General features: G+C 42.5%; 1 protein-coding gene across 1 annotated transcript; it reads left to right on the top strand.

The window, feature by feature from the left end:
- The first annotated feature begins 2,227 nt into the window (after positions 1-2,227).
- Positions 2,228-2,866, top strand: LOC129684008 (ubiquitin-40S ribosomal protein S27a-like). The gene has a single exon (XM_055617075.1). The coding sequence runs from the start codon at positions 2,352-2,354 to the stop codon at positions 2,817-2,819; it is 468 nt and encodes a 155-aa protein (XP_055473050.1). The 5' UTR covers positions 2,228-2,351; the 3' UTR covers positions 2,820-2,866.
- The last annotated feature ends 7,326 nt before the right edge of the window (positions 2,867-10,192 follow it).

The raw sequence follows: 10,192 nt of genomic DNA, 5'->3' as shown, positions 1-10,192 counted from the left end.
TTACTAACATTTTAAATGTTGTAATTTAATTTCTGAGAAAGTGTATTTTATATTTCTTAACCAGTATATTTTATGATGGTCTGCAGTCACAAACAGGCACACACATTTCAGAGACACACACATAGACTCACACTCACACAAACACATGCACACAGAGACATACACATGCCTGCACACTCACATTCAAACATACACATTCACACACTGACACACACACACAAGAAAAAAGAAAGAAATGGAATGTTAAGGCTTTAAATACAAACTACCAGCAACCTATACTTCTCACCTATTTATCTGCTAGTCAGCTATTTGTATGAAAATCAACAACTTTCTTATAGAAGGACAACAACATGTATGTGATTGGACAGATGTGGAGATAGTAGGGCATGCTACCAGATGAAGATAAGGAGGAGAAAAGATTTCTTTGGAATACAAACCGGGGAAGAAAATAAAGCCTGAGTTGGGGAAGATGAAAGGGCGGGCACTGCTGCTGGATGGTCTTGCTGTCTGAGGGAGAACTCCGAAGGTGGGGATAAGTGCTGACAGGCTCAGGACTCAGAATGTGAATGCTTGGGATTGCTGTTTCGAGAAGCAAGCAATAATAAATAACGACCTGATCAATAGTGAAGACCTCATCAGCAGTGTTCCGCTCTATTGCTCCCCAGTATTGCTGGCCTCCTCAGCTAATATGGATTTCTCGTTTTGCAGTATGTCTTTCATCAAGCCCAAAACAAAAATAGAGTTTATGTGGCCACAAAACGTTTAACCGGCTATTTGTGCCAACCTTTGTCACGGAGACTGAGGTAAGAGATAAATGAGACAGTCATCAAACCCCCAAAGCGGCTCTGTTGGTAAAATGCTTGCTGCACAAACATGAGTGCCCAGGTTTGGGTCACCAGCTCCCGTGTTGTCAGGGTGGGGGGCTAGGAAAGGTATAATCGTGCATCCCTGTCACCCCTGTGCTAGGGCGGTAGAGACCGGAGGATTCCTGGGGCCTGGTGGCCGGTCTGGCTGGGTGTCGAGCTCCAGAGTCAATGACTCACAAGAGTGAGGTGGAACGCAACTGAGGAAGACACCTTATGTCTCCTCTGACTTCATATGCGCACATGCACACACACACCACGAGGGCATTGCCACATGGCAAGTGTTAGAGATATGAACATGGAACATTGGATCCCAGAGAATACGTTCTGTACACAACGTTAGCATCGGGGCTGAAGGAGTGCTCACTGAATCCTCGACTGCATGAGGTGATGGATAGACAATAGGCTGCGGTTAGAACAAAAAGATTCCCACAGTTCAAAGTACCAAGACGCTTTGTGACTGGTTTTCAGAAGAGGCTTCGCTCTGACAGTTCTGGAAAGTGAGATTTGCGGTTCCTTCCCAGTCTCCTTGAATGTGACAGGCAGAACGAACGTCCCTCCAGTGTTCGCTTCTTTCAGTGTAAAGTCTGGGAGAGTTCTGCGAAACGGAACTTTCATCACCTGCTTCCTTAGTGGACACCTAAGGAGGTCGGGATCCGAGACTGGGGTTCTAGAACTTTCTGTTCTGGTGCGTGTGTTCTCTCTTCCTCTGGGTCAAACTTATTTGATCAATTATTTCTGAAAGCCTATGGCATGTTTTAAATACGTTCAGATCGGGTTATTTTGTCTTGTTTTGTTGCATTTTGAGACAGAATCAACCTTGAGCTCTTAGGATGACCTTGGATTCATGACCCTCTCACCTCCCGAGTCCTGGGGTCACGGGCATAGGCCGCCATGCTCGCTTTGAAGAGGTGCAGTTGCCAGAACCCAGGGCTTCTTCGTGCTTGCTAAACAAGAACTCTTAACTGAGCTGCATCCTCAGGCCCTGCCAAAGCCTTTAAGCTTCAATTAATGTGAATTTCCATAAGAAAAGAGATCAGACAATCTTTTCACAACCACTCCTCAAATAAAATACTTATTAAATTTGCTGGTACATCAAATTCTCAAAAGACCTCTTAGGTTTTTTTTAAGCTCCTCTTACTTTTCGTTTACTTGCTGAAGGCAAAGACTGTCTTCTCAGCACCCATGACACACAGACTTCATGCTCGGGAAGAGAAAGAGAATTCTGCCTGATGTGGAAATCAAGTTGTTTCCCCAAATCCATCTTACTAAATTATGCTAGATTTAATGCTTTATTACAGGTTTTAAAAATAAGCTTTATTTATCAATTTCTTTTTTTAAAAGCCCACCATACGCTTTCCGATCCACCATCTGCGGTGAGTGTGTGCTCCGTGGCCCGGCTCTGGCTGGTGGCGTTCCGGGTCGCTCTCACCGCCCCGGTAGGGTCTCATCCTTCTCTTTGCGAATGCAGGTGGAGCCTCCCCCAAGATGCAGATTTTTGTGAAGACCCTGACGGGGAAGACCATCACGCTCGAGGTTGAACCCTCGGACACTATAGAAAATGTAAAGGCCAAGATCCAGGATAAGGAAGGAATTCCTCCTGATCAGCAGAGACTGATCTTTGCTGGAAAGCAGCTGGAAGATGGCCATACTTTGTCTGACTACAACATTCAAAAGGAGTCTACCCTTCATCTTGTGCTAAGACTCCGTGGTGGTGCTAAGAAAAAGAAGAAGTCTTACACCACTCCCAAGAAGAATAAGCATAAGAGGAAGAAGGTTAAGCTGGCTGTTCTGAAATACTATAAGGTGGATGAAAATGGCAAAATCAGTCGGCTTCGTCGAGAGTGTCCTTCTGATGAATGTGGTGCTGGAGTTTTCATGGCTAGCCACTTTGACAGACATTACTGTGGCAAGTGTTGTCTGACTTACTGCTTCAACAAACCAGAAGATAAGTAGTTGTGTATGAGTTAATAAAAGGAAGGAACTGAAAAAAAAAAAAAAAAGACCACCATACAATTGACTGGGTCTTAGAAACTAATGTTAGTTTACTCAGTTGGTTAAAGCATTTCTTTAACGCATCACTCATCGCTCCTAGTGCCTTCTAGGCAGCAGGTCATCAACAAATATTTGTTTAAATTTTATTTGAAAATAAGTCGGATGGTACAGTGACAACCGTAAAACCTCACCTTTTCTTTGATGCTTTAAAGCTTTAAAAGAAAACAAGAAAATGCAATTCTGGCAACTGTGTGGCTGCCGGCTTGGTTTCCACGGAAACAGAGAGGCAATCATCAAAAACAAAATGAGGGATTTTCAAGCTGATTACCCTTCTCCTCTGCTGCTACACACTGGAAGGCAGCATAACCCCAGCCTTGGGAACCAAAATTTGGTTCTGTTTGTGTTGTCTCTCGCAGCTAAAATGGGGCAGAAAAATAAGATCTTTTGGGTTGTAGGTTGGTTTGCGTGTAGAGGAAGCCAGACTCCGTGAAAGTGAAGTGAAACCTGTGAGTCTAAAGCATGTTGTAGCTTAGTGTGAGTCTTAGTGTGAATCAACCTCTGACTAATGCATACATTATTCAGTCTCAAAATTCATATTTCTTGGGAACAATGTAAGAGAGCAATGGGAATTTATAATAAGAGGATAAAAACTTCTGACATGAAACGATTTATCTAAAGAGATGAGACAGTATATAGATGGGAAAAAAAGAAGAGGCATCGGGGGAAAATAATTGAAATAATGGGAAAAATACTATTATAACATCATTCCTTCTTCCTCAGATTTACACCTACTTTGGATAGAGATTATGATGACAAAAATAGTAGCTATTCATACTTGGTTCTGCAGTCAAAAGCTTGGTGTTTTGTCATCCAGGATTGCTATGTATTTTATAAAGACAGCATTCCTTTATTTAAAAAAAAATTTAGTTCAACCGGAGGATTTTAGAGGGGGCCATGACATGCATCATAAAAAATGTGCTTTAATGGAAATATCATTTAAGGGGTTTTAGTATCAGATGAAAATAATGAGACTGAGGTACAGTCCCTCGTGGGAGAGAATGAAGAACACAGTCGTCATTTGCTGCCTTCTCTGCACCTATGTTCTGCTTCATTTATTATCCCGTCCAAACAACTCAAGCTTTTGTGGAGGCCTGTGCTGTATGAGAATCCTGGCCATATTTTATACCTGAGTACCAATAAAGGAAGTAATTGGAAGTGCTCCACAAGTACATGCAATTAATCTGCTAATTTATTTAAGTAACACTGTAGTTTAATTAAAGGCTTTCCCCAGATTCTGGAGCCTCTTGCCGTGAAATGTAAAATTTATAATATTTAAAAATATCTTAATTGCTAGGGTAAGTGATACATTATAAACAACTCTCAATACTTAAAGCTTTTAAAAAGGGCTTGGAGAGCAGAACATGAGTTGAGAAAACTAGCTTAATATCAAGGGCTTTACATTGAAAAGAGCACAATGTCTTATGGTTGTGTGAAAAGGGGATACCAAGAACATTTGAAGCAAGCAATGCTGCCTGGAGCCTGGGAAGGCATGCCAGGTGATGGGTTTGGGTAAAAGCATATGGTCCATGTATGTCACCAAAGCACAGAACCTGAGGCCCGTGAAAGTAATAATGAAGGGTCCAGAATTATAAACTTATGTCTATTCTAGCAAAAGAGGGCTAAATCAAGGACCAGCATTGTTTCTGGACGGGAACAGATAATAAATATCTTTGGCCCTGTGGGTTACGAAGCCTCTACTAACAGCTAAGCTGCTCTGCTGCTGTAATAGGAAAAGAGCTACACAGGTGAGCTAAGTGACTCAGAGAGCTGTGAGCCAGTATAACAGAAATATGCCTGGGCCAGACGTGGCCTGTGATATCCAATTCAGCATTCTATAGTCAATGCTGTTTTTTGTAAATGTTGATGTTACCCAATGTGGATTTATGTCAGTCAAGAAACCTGACTAGCAGGAAAATTTGCAAAGAAATTTTAGGCTTATAATTCAAACTTTGACTAAATGTGGTTACTGAGAAGGGAGATATACTTTAACAGTACAGTGTTGTTAAAGATTCTTCTATTATACTTGAAGGATCAGTGTCTGCTTGAGACACAACGGTAAGGAGGTGGAAGCAAACTGACACTTGTAAGAAAGACTGTGGTTTCATTGATTAGTCAGCTCTCTAATGCCGGTCACTCACGCCCTGTCAGAAACAGAAGGGCTTTCCAAGGCCAGACTTCCAAATCAGTGCTGATACATCTGTGATCTAAGAAGTGCTAGCTAGCTCTGTTGCTTCTGATGCCCTATTTTTATGATCTGGGAAGTTACTTTATTTCTTCCAGCCTCAGTTTCCTCATCCACAAAATGGGAAGAAAAATTTTCTCTTGGGGTTGTTAAAACAATTACAGAAATCTGTGTAAAATACTGGCTATATTATAGGCTCAAAAATAAAAAATAAAAAAAGGTAGCTCTTGCTACTGTGAGAATCCACATTAAAAACAAATCAAACCAAAACTTGGTAAGGAGTGTTTTTGTGCATTGGGCAGGCAGACATAGGAGGGTGCTGGCACTTCCTGGCCAGCCAGGCTATCTTAATAGGCTGGTACGAAACTGTCTCACAAAGCAAGGTGGATAGTTCCTGAATGACACCTGGTTGATCTCTGGCCTCCACCCACATATGTACCCGCATACATGTATGCACCCATGAGAACACACAACTCCAGCATGCATTTACTATAAGGGAAAATAAAAATAACCATCGTTGTTTTTATTAGCATTTGCCTATTTAGGAAGACTGGTGCTTATCTCTTATAATGCAAAGTTGTCTTCCTGGTACCGAGGGAGAAAGGACAAGCTAAAGAGTCCACTGATGAAAAGACTGTCATCTTTCTGTCAAAGCCCAGTGGTTGCACAAAATTGACATTTATAAATTTTGATTTAATGAAAGAAGGTGTGAGGTCGAAGAGGAGCTGTGAGCATGCTTTATGCTTCATCACAGGCACCACACACCTGGTGAGATGGCTTCTCAGGGCTAGTAAGAAAGGGGAGGCTCTTTTGGTGAAGCCTGTAGTTCCTATGAGTAATTGGTTTTGAACTCATCCTACTGAAGACCCAACCCAGCTGTCTTGAGCATTTCAGTCTGGTGGCTGTTTGTACAGCTGTGTTTTTCTTTCTGCTACTGAAGGGCCTGCTTCAGAACGCAGAGCTGCCAGTGTGTGTCTGAAAGGTTCATGGCTCTGTCCTTCACTCCTGCCAAAGTTCTGCTTCAAAGCCTGTGAGAAACTAAGCTCCTGGAGATTCATAACATGGAGCATTACAAAGGGCAGTGCACACAGAAGGTGGGTACACAGGTCTCTAAGATCCTGAAATCAGCGAGTCACACGACAAAGGCTCCAAGAACCCCTTGTCTGGAGATTCTGCATGACTAATCACCATTTGTTCCCCAGAGAAAGAAGCCAGCAGGGATTCTGTCTGGGAGGAGTTAGCCTGACTTTTCAGTCTGTTATTTCTTTTTCTGCTTCTTGTGGGTTGATCACATGACAGAGGCTTTAGGCAAACAGGTAAGTACAGGTAGATGCCTATATCTGCTAGCTCTATTTTAGGATTTCCAACCACTGTGCTTCTGGCTTCTTCTGATGACCAGATAGAAGAATGGTGGTGGATCCTTCTCTCTCTCTCTCTCTCTCTCTCTCTCTCTCTCTCTCTCTCACACACACACACACACACATAGCAGCGCTGAGATTAATTTCTGTTTCTTTAAACAATTAGTAAGGAGAATACAAAAGTAAGGGTACAACAGGTGCCACGCTTTGAAGAGGTAACAAGTTGTCAGGGTTGAGTCAAGAAAAGCTGCGAGAGGAGCAGAACGCAACATCCAGAGACACCATGTCTGAACAGAAGGAAAGAGAAATGCTGAGCGTAAGGAGCAAACTGAGAATTAGCTCTAGGCCACAGGTCTGGGGAACTGGCCGTGTGCTGATGGGAAAGTGAGCCATTACACACCCCAAATGTTCCTTGCACCAGCTCGTTCCTCTTCCCATTAATATCTGTCTCCCCTGCCGGGGTAAGTGCTCCCAAGTCGACAGTGCTAAGTGATATGTAAAAGTAAATGATGCTCCCCCGCCCCAGATATTTCACATCCAGGCCCACAACGGGCACAGTGACTGGAGGAGGAAGTGACACAAGTGAGCAGGGGCAGCTTTTGAATGTGACTTGTCCTGAGTGGGGTGAATGCCTAGGAGAGGCAGGCACCTGAACACTCACATAAAGGTGCACACACAGGAAGGAAATTCGGACACATTCTACATGCTTGAACCCTAAGGAGATGCAAAGCGGGGGGGGGGGGACTAGAAAGGACAAACATTGCGTGGTGAGGTACACAGAGTGATTGTATTTGAGACAGAAAGGCATTGTGTCCAAGTAAGGCCTGGGAAGAGCAGCAATACTGACATAAGAAGCCAGTTGGCTAGGAAAAACTGGAGGCCCTTCCCCACCTGGGCGTCTATTATTTTCTTTCCTCCTAACTTTTTATTGATTCCCTGAAAAACCTTACATCATGCACCCCAATCTCACCCATCTCCCCATCCATTGGGGTATCTGCCCTCCGCCCTTGCAACCTCCCTATCAAAAGAAAATAAAAAAAACAAAACAAGAAAAAAAATCTCACTGTGGACCCTGTAGTGTGTCACAGTTGTCACACAGTACACCCTTTTGTCCGTCCACACTTCTTGACTTGCAAATGTTCACTGCAATGAGTCGCCCTGCTTCTTGCAGTAAGCAGGGAGCAACTAGTGAGAAATCCCAATAATGATACCCAGACCCAGGAGAGGCAGGTCCTGTTTAAATCACCTATAAAGCTTCTCCAGGCTCCTGGGTGAGTGACTGTCTTCCACCCCACCACCCGTCCCTCCCCTTCCACAGCGTACCTCTCTCTACGAACCATTCCTATTTCGATACTGGAAACCTGGGAGGCTTCAGCAGGTAGGTGCCCCCGGGGACTCAGCTCCATTCCCGTAACAGCAGATGGTGATTCCTAGGGGCTTGGGGGAAGAGGGACTAGAGAGTTACTGCTTAATGAGATCTGAGTTTCAGTTCTACAGAGTGAGGGCAGATACACAGATGGAAGGTCGTGAAAGTTGCGCAGCTGGGGGAATGTCTTAAATGCCACTGATTTGTGCATTAAAAATAGGAATGTGATGAAACTGTTGGCATAACTATTTTACCGCAGGATTTTAAAAAATGAATGGTGGCCTTAAGAACATCATTTTTTTATACTGCTTATACATACGTTATATGCAATCCCACCATCAAGGCATTTCCATTGAGAAAGCCAGTGATTCATGATTTTAGGAAAGAAAAATATATTAAAAAATATTTTTAATAACTTTCAGGAATTGCTCTTAATAGAATTATCTTCCCTTTGATACTGCCAAGAAGCTAGTACTTTTTTTTCTTTCCCAAATGACATTTTCCTGAGGAGTAATTAACATTTTCCCGAGTGAGCAGGGAAGGAAGAGACATTAGGACAATGTGTCATGCAGAGCACAGTTGTGCTCAGGATAAAAAAATAAAAATAAAAATCCAGAAAAAGAAAGAGTTAAAAACAGGACAAAGGAGGAAAAGCAGAAGTCGTGTAAAACTGGAGGCAAAAGAAGAAATGGTCATAATAACTGCTGCAGAAATTCCAGAGTCTTCAGCAACAAGGACTCTGAAACTCAACAGAAATCGGCTGACAGAAGAGCACAAGAGAAGCAGAACAAGGTCAGAGGGGACTGAGGCAAAGCCACAGCCATCCCGTCCCTGCCGCACGCAGCAGCTGGAAGAGCCTGCGTTCCAGCCAGATGCTCTGTGTGAACATATCCAGCCCGTGGCTCATGGGTTGCATGTGGCCCAACACAAGATCCTAAGCCTGCTTAGAACATTCTGAGAACTTTGGGTGGGATTTTGTGTTATTTGTGACTTGATTGTGCAGCTCTCCAGGGTGAACTTGGTAATGGCAACGTTGCATGACAAGGTCAAGACAGTTAAACACCGCTGCTGGAGTAGACTTTTAACAGAGGCAGCTGGAAAGCTTTATGATAGAGCCTGTGGCCACTCTCGGGGGTTCCTCTGTGGTAGGTCTTGGGTGGAGTAAGACCCTTGCATTTCTAACAGGTTTCCTGGCGTCAGTGCCACTATCGGTTTGAACACAACGCTATGAGAGCCATGGCTCTAGAATTAAGGAGGCATAAGATAGCAATGATTGGTCAAGAACTATAAAGGGGACTTGAAAAATTTAAATTCAGATGGATATTTTCTATCATGCTTGCTTTAAGGTAGTGGTGTAAGATTCAGACCAAACCTAATACAGAATGCATCTGGCCAAGTTCCTTTACCTTTTTAGATCCTGTTTTCTTCATCTGTGAAACTGAAAGTAATAGTCAGAGGCTATTGGAAGATTCGACCCTTATAGATGATTTAGCACAGTATTAAACATGTTGGAAGTACAATAGGCTTTTTTATTTTTATTTTTTATTTTTAAATTTTTGGTAGCCTGGCCTCTATCTCTGCTACTTTAGGTGAGTCCATTTACCCATTCTCTTTTGTCTATTGTCTTTTGAAATCTGAATCCTAGGAATAAAGTCAAGATAATATCCTACTATTTTCATTCTCTTTACTTACCACGGAAACCATTTTACCCCGTGGCAGATGATTTATAAACCAAAAGCATAAAGATATACGTTGCCTTTATGGAAATGTTTCATCCCAGAGTATTCCCTCCAGTGGATACTAGAGAAGAAAAAAGATAGCTCCAGAGGTTCCCAGAGTGAATTAATTGCTTTGCAATCACGGTATTATTCAGCCTCTCACATTTATAGAACGGTGCGAAAAGTGTTTCAAGGGAAGTAAGGCTTCTGCCCTTTAATTTGATGAAAAGCTGGAGCTAGCTGATAGAATGGAATGCAATTTTTTACTATCTAAAAACTCAATAAAGATAATTAATTTGGGAGGAGACTAGTATTTCAATAAAGCTGAAATAAATGACCATTTTCAGTTCTCTTTTGTTAAAGGATGTACTCAGAGCTGAGAAATGACTTGGTTAATAATTTCAACCCTGCTCCATGTGTTGAAGATGAGTTTATATGCTATCACATCCTGAGGGGAATACAAATTCTTGGGCTTGGTAACTCTGGAACCTATCGCTTAAGGAGACAAGCTCTTATGTGGTTCCATTACATAAGCCCCAAAGACTCCAACACATACAATCATACAATGAGCTATGTGATTTTAGGCTGGAGGTCTTTCTTTCTTTCTTTCTTTCTTTCTTTCTTTCTTTCTTTCTTTCTTTCTTTCTTTC

Source organism: Psammomys obesus, unplaced genomic scaffold (genome assembly GCF_907164565.1).
Source record: "Psammomys obesus unplaced genomic scaffold, mPsaObe1.curated_primary_1811, whole genome shotgun sequence".
NCBI lineage: Eukaryota > Metazoa > Chordata > Mammalia > Rodentia > Muridae > Psammomys > Psammomys obesus.
Note: the sequence above shows the minus strand (reverse complement) of the source record. Positions and strands in the feature narration are given on the sequence as shown.

Bases quoted from the DNA above. Each gene is read 5' to 3' on its own strand.
- LOC129684008 (XM_055617075.1), top strand. From the start codon at position 2,352: ATGCAGATTTTTGTGAAGACCCTGACGGGGAAGACCATCACGCTCGAG.